Consider the following 17857-nt stretch of genomic DNA (forward strand, 5'->3'; position numbering starts at 1 on the left):
GCTGGTGCGCGAATCAAAGAGCACCATGACTCACGGAGCAGGACAGTCATTTGATCCTTGGCTTAGCGCAGTAAAACTCAGAATTCTCATCTCACTGCCCGCGTGCCAACTTTAAGTCGTCCAGCTGGTCACTATCTCCGAGGCTACGGCCCTGGGCTCATCAAGGTATTACAATACCTTGATGAGCCCAGGGCCTATTTTAATGAGCCCAGGGTTCATTAAGCGCAGTATATGTGCATATTTCCATGCATCGCTAAGATTTTAGGATCCAGTGTTAGCACGTAAGATGGAAGATGTTATGAAAATAATGCAGGTGCGATAAGAAAGATTTATTAAAAAATGAAAGAGTAACATTAGCAAGAAGAAAGGAAAATAATCCAACGTATATTTGCTTTAGGGACTGTTGGTTTGCGAAGCTTCAGAACGTTGGCAATTGAGTGCGGACTGCTGTGTTCATTTAGTAGCATTGGGTTCGACCCAAGAATGGACGCGTCGCTTCCCGTTGTCTCTATTCAGCACGAGGGATATCCCTGGAAGCGCACGTGCTGCTGTCATTTTTGACGCAGTACGGCGTATCATATGACAGCCTTTCCGCTTAATAGCGCTTGCACGGCTTGCACTGAGCGGCTTGCAGCGAGAATGTACGCCACCTGATAGATCCACTGGACCTATCAGGTCGCATTCATTCGCATTTTAACGCAAAGGCTTTCCTTTAACAGTGAGGTTGTTTAATTCGACGGTTAGGCCCTTAGGTGTTCACAGAAAAATTTCGCCGAGCGATTATGTCTGCATGGGTCACCTAGCAACGTGTCGGACGAAGGAAAGGAGGAGAAGAACAAATAAATAATACAAAACAAAATTTCTTTGCGAGACGTGATTCGAAAGCGTGTACGCATGTTCCGAAGGCGAGCGCGGTAATATCTCGGCTATCGAGGCGCGGTATTAGAGCAAGCATTTATGGAAACTGGGAAATGTGTGATTGCCTTGCTGGGGCGAGATAAAGAAGAAACGATAGAAAGAAACGGAAAGAAGGACAGAAAGAAAGGAAGAGAAAAAAGAAACATAGAATGGAAAATAAGGAAATAGACCAAGAGAGAAAGATGTAGGAAGAAATATGAAGAGAGACAAGGAATGCATGCATAGCCATGTATGGTAAGTGCAGCAAGGGAATGGGAAAAAGAAGTGAGGATGAGAAGGAGAGAAACGAGGAAAGGAGAGTGTAAAGCACAGCACAGCCGTGAATAAGATTTGCTGGCATGCTATTTTGTGATGCATCTAGTTCATAGGTAAAAGAGTACAAACGTAACAACAATACACAATGAAAAACATGAGACATATTGCTGACTTTAACTAAACTTCAAGTAGTATAGCGTTAGCTGAAGTCAGCGCTCTGTCCCGTGTTTTCTTTGCGTATTGTTGTTTCGTTTGAACTGTTTTACCTATGAACAACCATGAATTGTATAACATAGGAAGGGGGCGAAAAAGGCGGGTGAAGGTGAGGAAGAGTGGCGTCTCTTTGTTGGTAAAGAATACCATAGCATGTGATCTGTTACAACAATTTACGGCAATTCCCCTTAATGTGGAGCCATTCTGTATCCAGGCCGACGGATTTATATTTACTGTGGGCTACCTGCCACCTGACGGTATCGTTGAGGAGTTTCTTACTTTTGCAGACCGGCTGTTAGCATACGCACGTGAAAACCGCCAAAGTGATCGTCGGTGGTGACTTAAATACCTGTAAGTGCGCACGTAACACTAGACAACACCATTTATTGAACACAATCGCTTCTAACGGATGTATAATTGTTGTAGAATCAAGCACTAGAATCACACACTTCCCCTCTGAAACTACATTACACCTATTCATCACAAATTATGATCCTTCACTTGTTAAGAGCGCTTTCCCGAATGATCAAATTGGAGATCACACCCCATTATGCATATTCATTGACCACGTATTACAAAACCTTAAGAAAAACACAACAATCGTGTTGCGGGACATCATGAACATACTATGGCGGCTTTCCAAAAAGAGTTACAAAAATTAAGTTGGCAGAACGTATTTAAGGAAAGTGATGACGACAAAACATAAGATACCTTTATTGATAAGTTCCTTGTAACATACCCACACCCAGAATCACACCCAGAATCACACCCAGAAACATTTCACAAAAAAACAGCACCAGTCGTAATCGTTCAGTAAACCATCGATAACAAGAGAGCTATTGAAAAAAAAAAAATTTTAAAACGCGAAAAGTTTTTTTCTAGTTTCAAGAAAACTCGTGAACTTGCTGACCGTAAGGAATTCAAGGAGTACAGGAATAGATTAAACAAGGAGATAAGAGAAACGAGAGAACTACTTTCTGAAATCCTTTTCATTTTGTGAAGGGAACTCAGCAAAAGTCTGAAGGAACCTTAATAGTATAATGGAGCGTACCCAAATAGTAGAAGCTATAGAAAAAATGACGTAGACAGTCACTTTTATCCGGTACTGATATGGTGAAGGCGTTGAACGATTTCTTCCTTAACAGAGAAACACAACCGCACATGAGCCCTAGAACCAACCCCTCTTTGTCCTCAATACTTTTTCACCCAACTACAATACTTTTTCACCCAACTAACGTTGATGAGATCTGCGCAGTATTCATGGCAATGACAAATTCTAAAAGGTGCGATTCCGGTGGCCTACAGATCCGTCCAATTCAACATGTTATTCATGACACACCGCCTGTTTTAATACACATCTACAACACAGCTATTACTGCAAGTATCTTCCCAACGAAAATGGAGACTGCCAAAGACACACCAATATATAAAAAGCAGGCTCATCATTCAACACTATTGCCCTATATTAATTTTGCCGCGTGTTTCCAAAAGTCTCGAAAAAATCATTTTATCTCAAATGTCACCATTTTGTGAAAGCATCGTATCACCACAAAAGCTTAATATGGATTTCAAGAAAACAAGTCCGCGAAATTAGCACATTTCGTTACTGAGTAACTTTGAAAAGAAGCTGCTCACAATTTGTATATTTGTTGACTATACTCAGGCCTTCGATCATATCAGCCACAATATATATTTAGAAATGCTCGCGGCCTACGGCATTAGGGGTATTCCATTACAGTTCATTAGGTCCTATTTACACCAAAGAAGGCAATATGTACGAATAAATAACGTCAAGTCATCAACTGGTAACATAAGGGGCGTTCCTCAAGGTAGCATCCTAGGTCCCCTGCTCTTCAATTCCTATATAAATCACGTTGTCCTAATTTACAACAATCATAAATATATCATATATGCAGACGACACGAGTGTCTTCGTTTCATTTCCATGTTACACTACACTAATGAAGAACGCCAAGGAGTGTCTCCGCAACATGTTGACTTGGCGAACAAAAATCACCTAAAAATAAATTGTGATATAACTAAAGCGCTAATTTTTCACGCCAAAAGAGCAAAATTTCCACACAATCACACCTTCCTGATGACAACAGAAACATAGAAATAGTTAATGAAATCAAAGCATTAGGAACATATTTTTGCAGCGCATAAACTGGGATGGACACATGCATTTTTACAAAAAAAACTTAGCCGTATCATAGGAATGGTTAATAGGAATAGGTATCGTCTACCAACATCCGTAAAAGTAATAACCTATCGCTCGCTACTTGTTATGGGAATGTGAAGCCATCGGCTCCGCCTTCAGCGAGGACAGGTGGGCAGCGCTCTTGCGCAGCCCCTAAATCCATGACCAAACCCCTGATTGCCCGCGAACTGGCCGCCAAGCTCATGTTGGCGGTCCCTACGTGGGACTAGCCGGGTGGCGTGGGGTCTCCCCTGAGTCTTCTCTGGGCCCAAATAAAGTTTGCGTCATCGCCATTATCATCATCGCTATCTGCAACTCACATCAACTTTGCACACCTCGTGCGCTGCAGCACACCTGAAACTAACCGAAAAAAATTGACCGCGCATCTGCGTGCTTCGCTGCAAATGTCGTCGAAAGACGATAGTCTTCTGCGGGCCGTATTACATGAGTCCTCCTCATCTATGTTGAATCGCAGCATCTGCCTCCTAGCGTCGCATTTGCAGCGCAGCCCAAAAACACTAGCATTTTCAGCGCAGCGCAAGAAACACTAGGTTCTTTAGAATTACGTATCTATATATTTTCGAGTAAAAGAGCACACCACCTAATACTTACGTATTGATGTTGCGCCTCAGGTATGCGCACATTTGCTTTTTGATCGACAATGTTCACAAATATGAATGGCGATACCAGTGCAAGATGGCTGGGCGTTCAGAAAGTGGTTAAACATTGGCCGGGTCGCTGAATCGGGTGACAGACAGACATACAGAAAGACAGACAGACCAAACTTTCTACGTCTAAGTTCCCCAAGAAAGACTATCGTCTTTAAAAATATATCTATTACAGAAGAAGATAGTAGGTATTATAGCAAATATATCATACCAACATCCCACTGAGTACCTCTGCGTGCAGTAGAACATCCTCAGTATGTATTCCCTATACAATCGTTTCCTGCTTCACGTATGGCACTCCGACATTAACTCAGAAAATAGCGTGTTCAACGAAAGAGCCTGTCTACATAAAAACACAGCTACCTATACTACCCGTTACGGTGAACTATGGTTTGTACCCATATCAAGAACAAATTATGGCACGAAAATGATAAAAAAGATTACCGAGATTGCTAAATGCACTAGAAAATGTTGGCTTTCTAACCTCAAACATAAGACGGTCTCAACTGGTCTCGGTTATTCAATCACTTATATAGTTTTTTTTGTTGGATAATTTCTGTTGAACATTTGTTGAACATGTTTGATGAGCACTTCTGTTGAAATGTCGGACATTTTTTGTTGAACGCATTTCCTGATGTTCGAAATTACCGCAGCCTGTAAGAAGTGTGTACTGTAAGAAATGTGTGATCATGCTGTCAAATCACATTGTCCGATAGTCGACTTCTTCCTTACCTGCACTTATAACTACGTATTTTACTTTATTTTGTAATTTTTGTTTGTATTGTGTAATTCATTTTGCTCACTGTGGATGAAATCCTGATTCTTAAAACTCAATCGCGACACCTATGCCATCTCCGCCAACTGCTGCCGCCATATAGCTCCGGGGGCTAAGAGCTTCTCAAGCTGCCTATAGCAGCTTTTATCTTAGCCCCTGCATTGTTTAAGAATATTTGCAATGTAAACAAAGAAAGAAAGAAAGAAAGAAAGAAAGAAAGAAAGAAAGAAAGAAAGAAAGAAAGAGATAAAGAAAGAACTGAAGAAATAAGGAAACAGTGTAGAGAGGGCGAGGAGTACGAAAAGGAGGATAGAAGAGGGTTAAACATAGCACAGTCATGACTAGTATAGCATTGTAAGGGGATGGAAATGGCGGGTGAAGTTGAGAAAGAATGATGAGAGGGTTAGAAGGAGGGAGGGCCACCAGCTTCGCCTTTACCGCAGCGTTAGCACCATTAGAGCATAGCTGCCCCAATTTTTTTTCGTTCACAATGGTTGGAAGTTGCATTGATATAGGTTCGAGTTTCATGTTCTTGGGAGGGGACGGGTGGACATTCAGAATACATCTTAATCTCGTAAGCACGTCCTTGAGACCCATGGTATTCATTAGACCAGTGGACGCGTCGTAGCTATGTCGGTGCTTTGTGCATTACGTCTACGAATAGATCGTCCTAGCGTAGTGCTTGAAATATGAGTGTAGTACGATGTCAGGATCTTGATTTATAGCGTTACAGCCTTTGCCTACCTAACCCTTTAGCACAAAAGCATATAGGGCATAGACGCTTGAAATTAGGTCACCTAAAAGAGAATATTGCAAGCACTACATGCATTCATCCCAGTACCCAATGTGTAGTGTTATTTATAATGTTTACGGCTGCAAATTCAAAATACTAGGGATAATATATATCAATATGTGGCTTTAAAACTCAGGGATGCAGAATTTCTCTCCTGGTCTGATCGCTATCTCCGAATGAAGAATCAGGCACTTTTGCACAGCCTCATCTAGTTCTATTTTTATAGATTAATAATAATCGTTAGATTTCTCCTGTACGAAGTAAGTTACAAAATACACACCATTGACAAACATTTGATGGTATTATCATAAATTTAGGTAAATATCTAACGTCTTTTAGTTTCAAACATACAGAATAGGTTCAAATAAAATCCGACAGGGGATATTTGCAGTTCAGGCCTATGCAACAACGATTCATCGGTATTCATCGAAAAAGAATTGTACGACTCTATTATTTATTTCAAGCATGTTACTACGCGAGCAAAAGAAGAGATACGCACAGGAGAAAGGCTTTGTCCTCTGAGGTCTCTCTTCTTGTGCTCGCCTAGTAACGTGCAGGAAGCTTCCATTTCGTCGTCATCTACCAATTGGCCATAAAGCCACACTGCGAAAGGTAATGTTTGCTCTAATTTCAATGTTGCCGTCGAAACTATGCCTATATAAAACGAAGGGAACACGGAAGAAAATGAAAGCAGTACAGTGCCGTTCCCTAAATGTCGCATCTCAATGCGTGAGCACCGTGCTGTTTGGAACTCACGGTGTCCTCGAAGAAAAACAGGCTTAGTGGACAGAAAAGAACGAGTAGTAACGAAAAAAATTGTAAGCTCCGCAATAGCGGTGCCAAGTCTGAAAGAAGTGCTGAACTGGGCGACCTGCTTTGTTTCTCTTTTTTTTCTCTGTTTTTCTTCATCTCTTGTTTGTGTTACTCTGCTGTCTCTATTTCTCCTGTCTTTTCTTCTCTGTTTATTTATATTTCTCTCTGTCTTAATATACTGCTTTCTATTTTTCGCTCCCTCTATCTGTACTTCTCTTTCTTCCCTCACTATTTCTCTTTTTTCCCTCACTATCGGTATTCTTTTTATTCTCTTTCAGCCTACATATTTATGTGTTTTCTTGATTCTCACTCTATTTCTGTCTTTATTTCTCTCTCTGTTTTTCTTCCCTTTTTTTCTCTCTTGTTCTCTCTTTCTTTCTATTCTATACTCTCTCCCTTCCTCTTTTCTCTCCTCCGCATTCTCACTTTCCTTTCCTATGCTATACTGTACAAGGCTAGAGATGCTCTGCTAGCATACCTGGATTGCCAAGTGGTTAAGATGTTCACATGCGGGTTGTGAATTCGCGGGTTCGAATCCCACCTCCTGTGGAAATTTTTTCGCGATGAATTTCTCGCTTTCTTTTTCTCTCTCGCTCACCCATCGGAGTTATTTCATCCCACGCCGAGAAAAAAAATGAGCGCACGTGCTCTGGGAGCGAAGCAGCAGATGTAGGCAATGACGGAGATAGCGTGTGCCGTTTCATGATAATGATAGTTTTATGTTCGTAGACCACAAAATCAACATGATGGCCTCTTGCGCTGTGTGCTTTACAAGGCGTGCAACTTTTGATTATGAACCGTCATTTGTTCACCTAGGTATTCCAGTTAGAGAGCTTAAGGAATGGGTATGGTTTGACCGAAGCCATCGGTTTTATCTGCATCACATCGGCGAATGCTATCGAATATCGCAGCGTCGGTCACCCGCTGCCGATGGTGGAATGCAAGGTATGCCATAGATATGAAATCAAATAGCGCACATGGTGTAATAACACACACTTCTCTGATTGCAAAGCCTCGGTCGCCAGGAATTATTGACCACGGCTTTGACTACCGTAGTTTCCAAAGGATTTATTGATATTGATATTCAGCTATCATAACTTCAAAGCAGCGCGAAAAAGGAGGACATCAGAAGTACACACAGGACCAAGTGCTTTTTCCTGTCTGTTTTTCCTATGTCTTCCTTTTTCGCGTTGTTTGCAGCCATGAAATCTTACCAGTATGTTCATTCACAGACTCGTTTAGTGTATATTCAGCTGACTTACGCAATGTTTGTATATTTCAACATCGTGCCTTCAGCTTCAGTGATTTCCGCAGTTAAATTGCTTTCAACCATCAAATATAGTGCATGTACTCTTTACAAAATCTGCTTATGAATAAAAAAGTATTTCATACCGGCGAAAAGGCATTTTGTATTACGCCCCTTTTATTTATATTCGAAGGACTTTCAACTATTGCCTACAGCATCTGTTTGAAAGTCACAGTTTCGCCTCAAGGGCGAAGCAATGAATGCGATAGCAAGAAATTGGAATGTCACATGAAGAACGGAAAGTAGCTAGAAATTGCTACGCGCCGCTGAATCACTAAGGGCGCAGGAAAAGACAACGCACAAGGCGAGCGCGAACAACGGCCACAGATCGACACTTGCAGCGCGCTGCTCAAACACAAATAAGGACGCACGCAAAGAACGCACAGGTATATATAGGACGAGCGCGAACTCTGCCAGTTGCTACTTTAAAAAGCCCATACTTTTGCTCTTATAACTAGCAGCTCACTCCTTTCACAAACGCGGCCACTGCACGAGCAAAGTTACCTTCGTGTGGTCAACACAAATATTGCTGTCAAAGCACAAGACGTCCTAACCTCCCCTTCACAAGATAATGCCCCGTATGTCCAAGTAGAAGTCGGAGGTCCGCATCCGAACTCCGGTGATACTCTAGAGAGATTTATAATTGGAGACCGAAGAAATTTGCGAGACGCCAGGTCGCCTTAATGCAAGCCGCTCTCGAACTCTTGCGCTCGAGCCGGCCCAAAACCCTACAGCGCCTTTCTTTCCGCGGTGAACAAAACCGGAGAGCGCGGGACCTCAAGAGAAGAAAATAACGACGACGCTTCGCAGTTGTACGTGAAGCCACGGCTCGCGTTCCGTGCGGGTGTCGGTTCTGGTCACTGAAATAAAACGTTATTTAGGGCGAGTTGGTACATATTCCTGAGGCTACAATTACAGCGCAAACACATTTCTTCTTTACTTATTTGTCCTTTAAAGGCATCTGGATGTGGTTTCGTGTCTTCGCTTGTCTAATACATTATCATCCGTGTTACACGTTTTGGTTTTGAGCTATTGTTGTGTGCTGAAATACGGTAAGGTTGTCTTGGGCTTATATATTCCCTGGGGTGCGAAAGAATAAAGTAATGCAGTTGTCGTATGTTTAATTACTTCGTGGGTGTCGTCTGCATTTCCACGGTAATTTCAGCCTCAGGATTCTGGTTATGTTGTAAGATATACACTGCGATTCTGGTCGAGCCGTCTCATTCTGTCCCTCCTGTGGCATAAACATACAAGAGTCAAAGCGTTCCAACTAGCTCGCGCCACCACCAGCCACGGGATGATCTTTTTCCAGGCCAATTGGCCACGAGTGGTGCTGTGCGACAACCCCAAAATGAAAAAAATAACGTGGGTCACCAGTTGACACGAAGTAAACGCAGCGCCAGTAACGATGCAGCGTGGCCCACGTCTCGCGTAATTTTTGTGAGTTTCACCCAACGCCGAGTTGGGTTTGCATGTTGCCGTTACCATTCTGCCGAACGACTCACACCATACGTTATCTTATACCAACATCGCTTGATGAAGTGCCATATGATATGTTTTTCCTCATGGGTATGCATAGCTTATGGAAGACACGTATGCAGGATCGTGACGCAGAAACCACCATTTCTTCAAGCATGCACTTCATTCGCATGACTATTCAGCTAAAGGACATTTATGACGACCTGGACTTTAGATCGGACTGGTACCCCCTCTTGGTGAGGTGCTCGGCCTCACCACCTTTCCAGTATAACACGATGTGAAGAACTCTCACCGTTCTACTGCACGTTGTGTTAGCCATCGAGTGTGCACTTAGTAACGCTTGAGCGCATATTGTCGCTATGTGATTGTACTTTTGCTTGCTTTATTTGTGCTATTATTGTGCACTGTAATACTAAGTGTGATAAATACCATGAAAGAAAAAGAAAAGTCACGCACGGCGTAATTGTCTAAGGCAGTGCGCTGCCGAGGGAGAGGTCGCCGGTTCGAATCCGCGGCTGCGCGCTTCGGAATTTTTTTTTCTTGTGAATTATTTTTATTTTGACTTTTATTTATCAATTTCTACACAGTTTCGCGCCGTTTTTTGTTATGAATTTTATATATATATATATATATATACATACATATATATATATATATACGGTGCATGACGGCGATAGCGAAAATCCGCCGAGAGTGTTCATATAATTGCTATCGCAAGAATAATAAATTTCTTGCATGGAGGGGGGGGGGGGTAACAACATAAGGCAGGGTGTTTACACGCGTTTTGATTCAATAGCACTTCAGAAACCATAGCGCACTTTCGAGCACGGGATAAGATACAGGCAGTAGAAGTACTTTCTTTCAACTAAGGCTTTACTGCAGATCCTCAGCATATATGAACATGCACCTGAAACTGCAAGAGGAAATGAAAGAAGTTAAATGGGCAAGTGTTGTCTGGGCGTCACGTCAGTTTCAAAGAGCCAAACGGCTCGTCAGATTCGGACGTGAAGTTTCGGTCTTTAATGCATCGCCTCTAAGTCCGAGTTGTCTTAGCGATAGAGTGATCGACCTTTCATAATTGTCCCATCGACATTCGCATATTATTTGCTGGTATGACAGGTGCGCTTTGTCTGTTAGTTCTCATTAATATTGTGTCTAACAAAGATAAACGAGCCCTTGAAAAATCATCTGCTTTCCTTCATTCATAGCGAGGGTCTCGTCCTGGCAGACTTAATGCCTTCAGGTAGTATGCGAGGGATTATTCGTCAGCTGCCAGCTCGTAAAAAGATCACGTGCTACGTGACGCCAACAGGCAAAAAGGAGTGTTCCACACTCGCCGCCATGGCTGCGATTGGCGCTGACTAACACTCCTAGGTTTAAATCAACATATATACCCCAGAAAGTGGACGGGAGGATGACCGCCGCCGTAGCTCAGTGGTAGAGCATCGGACGCGTTATTCGAAGGTCGCAAGTTCGGTCCCTGCCGGCGGCAAGTCATCTTTTCGTCCATATTACTTTCTACACATTTAATTGTAAATACTACAGATAACACCCCCTGGACTTTCCTTGGCGTTATGATCTGTTCGTTCTCATTAATATTCACTATATAATGTCATTTATAACTTGTTTCAAGAGCAATGCCGCTTGTTGAATTCATGGAAGAAGCGGCGATATGCTACAGGTGACGATGTGTCAGACCAGTTGCGTAATCTCAACAGTGTGCACGTCGGATACACATTTGTAACCTCTAGTATGAGATTCCACACACCTTATTTTGTACCATCGATACTTATATAAGCTAAATGATGCATTGATGTTAATGATGCACTGTTGATGTATTTTTTATTCATTGCATGTGCCTTATAAAAATGGCGGTGAGGCAAATTCATGTGATGGCGGCATCTATGGAGTAAACTGTGATAATTTTGTATTCAGTTGTCATATCTGGTTCACCAATATGCAGATTGTCGACAATGCCAGTGGTCGACAGCTTGGTCCTTGTGAAGTGGGCGAGATAACGTTCCGAGGACCGCACGTCATGAGGGGCTACTACAAACGACCAGAAGCGACTTCCCAAGTACTCAATGAGCAGCAATGGTTCCGAAGTGGTTAGTACGTGCCATCGGTCATCTGCTGAATGCCGTGTAAACGCATCATAAAGCAGGTAGCGCAAAAATACGTACACAAAATCAAGGAACATAAACACTAGACGAGCGCTAACTTCAAACTAAAATTTATTTTTAGATTAACAGAGAGCTGAGCTAGTTGGTAAGTATTCATTCTAAAAAGACACGGCGTGCAAACACGGACACAACTTTGTGTCCTGACTTCTTGCTTGTGTCCGTGTTTCCACGCCCTGTCTTTTTAGAATAAAATTTATTCTCACAATCCACGCCTCTTTATCACCTGCTAAGATCAAAACACCACTTCATCACCCAATAAACTATATCTCATCCCACAGTGAATAGCAACATTTTGATCGGCTTGTACAACAAAAAATCACAGCCTATCCACGGAGTGAATGATGATGAGTGGGCGAAGCTGCGGAGGTTCATCGGTAAACCGTGAATCTTCCGTGAATTCTGCCCAGTACATCATCACCGACGTGAGATCGGGCGCGTTTATACTAAAGGTTCGATGAGTTATGACGACTTGCAGCTCACTTTAATTTTACATGTACGCTGTGAATTTTCATTGTTTAGAAAACCATTGCTTTAGAAAACATGTGGCGTCTTTCGTTAAGCAGCTGGCGTCTTTTCGCTTTGCTTTAGAAACATCTGGCGTTCTTTCGTTTTGCTTTTACAAAACACCTGGCGTCTTTCTTTGGTTTATTTCATCAATCAACGGCGTTTTGAACAAAATTTTTATTGTTTAATCACGCACAGGAGAAATCTCACCAGGCACTACCTTGGAGGTAAACAACGGCTGCTAATGGGAATGAGAGACAGAAGTCGGCTTTTAGCTAACACTTACACTTCTACTTCTACTAACGTTTCCTACTGGAACATGCCAATGGCTGCTAATGGGGAATGAGAGACAGAAGAATTCGGCTTTTAGTTAACGCGCACGCTGCGAATTTTTTATTGTTCAACAACGCACAGGAAAAATCTCCCACCGGCACCACCTTGGAGGTCAAAGCGTAAGACTTGTTACGCACTACTACTACGACTACGACTACGAGGGACGAACGGGTGCCGCCTTAAGGAGCTTCGCCCCTAAAATGATACAAGCAAAAGGCAACGCTGTCAAGATGAGCTGAAAACTGAACGTGAGCTATTACCGAACGCGCGCTCAGTGGACAGACTTTTAAAGACGATAGTCTTTCTTGGGGAACTTAAACGCAGAAATTTTGGTCTGTCTTTCTGTCTGTCCTTCTGTCTGTCTTTCTGTCTGTGTTTCTGTTTGTCGGCACGTCCCTCGATTCAGCCACTCGGCCAAAGTTGAACCACTTGCCCAAGGGCCAGCCATCGTGAACGGCTGACTAGGTTCATACTTGTATACATTGTTGATCAAAAAGCAAACATTACGCATATCTGAGGCGCAACATCACTAGGTAAGTATTAGGTGGTGTGTTCCTTTAACAGAAAATACATAGATACGCAATTTTAAAGACCTTGATGGTATGCGTTTAACGCTGAGACAGTAACGCGTTTATTAAAAGACTGCCACAGCTGAAGCGATCAGCGGTCCAAGCCGAGCAAGCGCGAGCGCCAACAACAACCGTCTTCGTCTTCTTCTTTCTCAGGCGTTCTTGTCTGCGCCCTACCATGTTACAAATCACTCCCCCGCGGAAAAGGAGCCGTCCTGGCGACCTAAGGAACAGGTACAACTGGTGGGTCATAATGCGGCTTCAGTCGATCGATGTGAACAGTCTCGCGGCCGCGACGACGGCAGTCCGTAGATGATTGAACATGCTCAATCATATAGTTAACTGGGGATGCTTGACGTAGGACGCGGTAGGAGCCTTCGTACTTAGGCAGTAGCTTTGTGGAAAGGCCAGGAGCGGAGGAGGGAACGCGAAGCCACACCAACGTTCCAGGCGAATACGACTGAGGAGGCAGGTTTTCGTCGTGACGGTCCTTCTGGCCCTACTCGCCCTACAATGTTACAACCCTAGTTTCTTAAGGTGCGCTGAAAATGCGACTGCGCTGAAACTTGTCTTCCTCCGTGCCCTCTGCACAAGCTCATGTTGTGTTTCGGTTTCGGTTCGGTATTGCATTGTACGAATGACAGGGGGCGCTGCTCTGGCATTCCTGTTTTACCCAGGTGACGTGTAAGTAAGAGAGTTTGTGGAGAGTACTAGTTGAGTGCGGACGTTTCTTCTGCTTAAGGCGCATCGCGCCAAACAGCCTGTTCGGGCTGGCCGGCGTCCCCACCGGTCGCGTTGGTCACCGCCGGTCTTCGCCTGCCGCTGAGCCGGGACTACCAGCACGCAACACAGCACTCGTGTTTCCCGACGTATTGCCAGATGGCGTCCATATCTCACGCAGCGCCTCTTCTATCGTCTTTAGACGACATTTGCAGCGAAGCACGCAGATACGCGGCCAATTTTTTTTTGACGCGGAAAGCGTGGGTGCCAGGTTAGCTGTAAGGAGAACTATATCACAGGGTGTACGCTCAGGGAAGGCTGACTGACACACTCGAGATCGTTTCTTTTAATCAAAAAAGCTTCCACAAGCTCTCCGGACACCTTATTACGGTTCCGGTACAACACTGTTGAGTTAGTTACCAGCGGTTCACAATGGCACTGCTGACAATGCACAGCGAGATGCGAGTATGATGAACCTTTGACAGAGCTGAAAATCTCTCTTAGCCAAATGTTCAAACATCTGCCGGTCTGACCGAAATATTTACGTCCTCATGAAAAAGGGATGCAATAAATAACATTGCAATTGCAAGTAAGAAAACGCATACCGTGCCTAATGGTACACCTAGCCTTCTTGTGGTCCTTACAGCGCATGCGACTCTGCAGTCTTGGACAAATGGCGCCCACCTTGTTTTTCGCGGTGAAAACAATCCTTGTTTCAGCTTTGTTGTCGGATCATGACAGGATATTACGCCCGCCTTTATGTTTACCAATAACTTGCTCGTAGTTGTACCTATGACGTGTTATTGATGTGTGTGCCGGTGACACATATGTTACGTGGCTTGATCACTTTTTACTCATTATTTATCATTTTGTACTCTTTTATTCGTTTTGTCTTGCGCAAATGAGCATGAATGTGTTCTCGTTTTCCTTGTCCTATCACGTGCACTGTTTCCCCATGTGCTTTTAACAACCGCGTGCCAGCCATTACCAGCGCTAGGATACGCCATTGGTCATTTTATATTACGTTAGCGTCGCATGTTTGCATCACTCCGACGATGGCCGGTCCCGCGGCCGAAACGTCAGTCCTTTACGGACCAATTTTTGACTTCGTGCTTGATTTTTTCGAACTTTTACTTGCGTGTCCCATGTTAGCACTTCATTGGTTATATATATATATATATATATATATATATATATATATATATATATATATATATATATATATATATATATATATATATATATATATATGTGTGTGTGTGTGTTTGTGTGTGTGTGTGGCGCGCCACTGACAACTATGCAATATCTCAACAACATTTTCTGTCGCATTTTCTACAATTTAAAACGCTCTCACATTGTAGGCATTTGCGCGTCTACAATATAAATCAGTGCAAAGAAAATCGGCGCACATATCAAAACACACATAACTGGCTGTGTGTTGAGGCGCATTGCATTACGACAGAGAGTGACACGTAGTGTAACCACCCATCGCTGCATTTGTTGGAGGCCAAATACGAATACTTTTAACGTCATTTGTGACAGTGGTGCGCACGCACTCTGAAGATCGCTGTTCTCTCATTGGCGGAACTACGCGGCTGCATTTGCTTTTCCTTTGTTTTCACGTGTATCTACAGGAGGTGTATCCGATGCGCTGAACTTTTCTTTGTAGGTGTGGTCCCGCGTGAAGATTGTGTATATCACGCGGTCTTCCAAAGCAATCTTCATGATACTCAGAGTACGTGATGTGTCGTATATTCGTCAGCTTCTTTTAAGCCGTGCAATAGCATGTATTCATAACAGCTCGACAACTTCACTTTCCTGCGTCAGTCTTCAGATCAGCGAACTGTGCTATTTAACGCCATACTCGTGCAGGTGACGCCGGGTACTACGACCGCTCCGGCCAGCTGCATGTAGTGGAGCGTTTGAAGGACATGATCAAATGCATGGATCAGCAAGTGGCTCCCGCAGAAATAGAGAGTTTGCTGACCCAGCACCCGCTTGTTTTGGAGGCCGCTGTCGTTGGCATTGATCACCTAGAGCTCGGAGAGGCGCCAACCGCTTTCGTGGTTATCAAGCCTTCCGCCAGAGGACGCGTCAGCGAGGAGGAGCTAGTTCGACTTGTTTCAGGTTCGTGAAATGGTCCAGTTTGCTTTCTCTTACCAGGAAGCTGGTAATTGTTATATAAAACAAAAGTTCAAGGTGAAGTAAGCCGTCAGTTTTAGCAGATTCGCCGTCGACACAGTGCCGAATACTCACCCGGGTGAGTGTTCGGCGCTGTGTCGAAAACTCACTAACACTCACCGCGAACACAACACTCGTACTCACCCCGAAGTGCCCCTCCCCCTCCCTACTTCGCGGTTGTGTTCGATCGACAAAGTGATCGGGTTCGGCTGTGTGTTAGCGGTGCCTAGGTCGTTCTTTGTGGTAGCGTATTCTGAAGCCTAAATAGCTGGGAACCATAGGGATTGAAACGTATAACAGCACAATGGTAACTTTTAACTGCACCTGTCTCCTAAGAAGTACGGAAACAAATGTCGTCAATAGTAACGCAACCATCTGGCAACCACAGCAATAGGAGTGCGAAATTGCTCAGACGCCTGGTACCGTCAGCCGGATGTACCGACTCTCAAGCTTGTGCTGCTGAGATGTCGGAGGTTTGCGGCGTGCGTAAAATGCGGCGCCCTCTCACAGCATATCATGTTTTGTTGCGCCAAAATAGCTATTCGTGATTGTCGTGCGAATGACGTCGTTGATAGATTTCGTGCGAGTGGTTGCTTATCGTATAGAATGCGGACTGTCGAACTACCGTATAGAGCTCCCTCACACCGCATACTTCGTGGTTTGCACTCGCTTTACTCAGCATTGTTACATCCTCACCATATTGCACGACACTTTGGATTCAAGATGGAGCATAATTTTGCAAACTTGTAACAAAGTATAACGACCTATAGCGAGCGCATTACAAGAGCAACTAACTAGCATATTTGTAATCATATCCTTGCTACACATTTCTTATACATCTTCCCTTCGCGAGTATGTATGTACGTGCTTAAACTATGCGCTCTTTGTGTGATACTGGTCAAGACATTTCTGAACAATTATCAATACACTGCCCCTCTTATTGTGTAATCATGTCTTTTATTACTCACATCATCATCCTTCCACCAAACACAGCAAGCATTACACCACGGCCCACTTATTTTACACCACGGTGCACTAGGATTTTCATTACCATCATATTTACCACAATACCCAGTAAAATTTCTAGCATTCCAAATGCAATATTTATTCTGGACGATGTGCAACGCTCAACAAAACAAGCTAATCTTCAGTAAAGCGTTTGTTGAGCCTAGTTGTTACATAGCATTATTAGTAAGCGTTCTTAGTGACATAGCAATTGTTACATAGCAGTTGTTGGTAAGCGCCAGTGCCTGTCTTTCTAGTCTATGTGGTCCGCCTGAACTAGCGCTGAAGTTCTCGTCTTAAAAGGTAATCTTGGTTCCAACAACACCAAGCATCTTCATTCAACAACAAATTGACATGAATACTTGCGTAATGCGGGATGGAGGGGAAGACGCTAGATCCAAGCGGGGTTCTTTGTTCCCTTTTCATGTCCGTGTCGCGTTACGCATGCAGTCATGCATTATAATGTTCGATAAGAACAAGCCCATCTGCCCACCTTAACTGACTGAACTAGATTAAAGTTGTGTGAACGAAAGATGTCTAACAAGCGGACGCATCTTTCGTTAAATAAGCTCTGGTGTCTGCAGAAAACAACGCTAAGCTTGCTTTCTTTTTTTTACATTTGTTTTCCTTTATTTTCGGCTCGCAATCACTGAAGGTGGTGCCCTGCTATTTTCTTTCGTTAATTATGACAGATCAAACAGCCATTCACAAGAACTTGCACGGCGGTGTTATCTTTGTGGATGAGATACCGAAGACGGACACGGGAAAATACCTGCGGAGGAAGCTACGCCAAGCGTACATGCATCATCTGAGTAAAGCAGGCTATGAGCTTTGAGCTATCTGTCTACGAGACATAACTGCGTGGTAGGGCAATATGGACGATATATGCACGAGATTGTTGCATATTTAAAGAGCGCAGAAGGCGAAATAAGAAGGACAGACC

At 43.6% G+C, this 17857-nt stretch overlaps 1 protein-coding gene across 1 annotated transcript in view; it reads left to right on the plus strand.

Moving 5' to 3' along the window:
* The window catches only part of LOC119402284 (uncharacterized), a 107711-nt gene that overhangs the window by 46777 nt on the left and 43077 nt on the right, over positions 1-17857 (plus strand). The window contains exons 8-10 of the mRNA XM_037669434.1: positions 7451-7579; positions 11383-11527; positions 15601-15855. Of these exons, the coding sequence (XP_037525362.1) occupies positions 7451-7579; positions 11383-11527; positions 15601-15855 (529 nt within the window). The remainder of the gene's footprint in view (positions 1-7450; positions 7580-11382; positions 11528-15600; positions 15856-17857) is intronic.

Source organism: Rhipicephalus sanguineus, chromosome 8, assembly GCF_013339695.2.
Source record: "Rhipicephalus sanguineus isolate Rsan-2018 chromosome 8, BIME_Rsan_1.4, whole genome shotgun sequence".
NCBI lineage: Eukaryota > Metazoa > Arthropoda > Arachnida > Ixodida > Ixodidae > Rhipicephalus > Rhipicephalus sanguineus.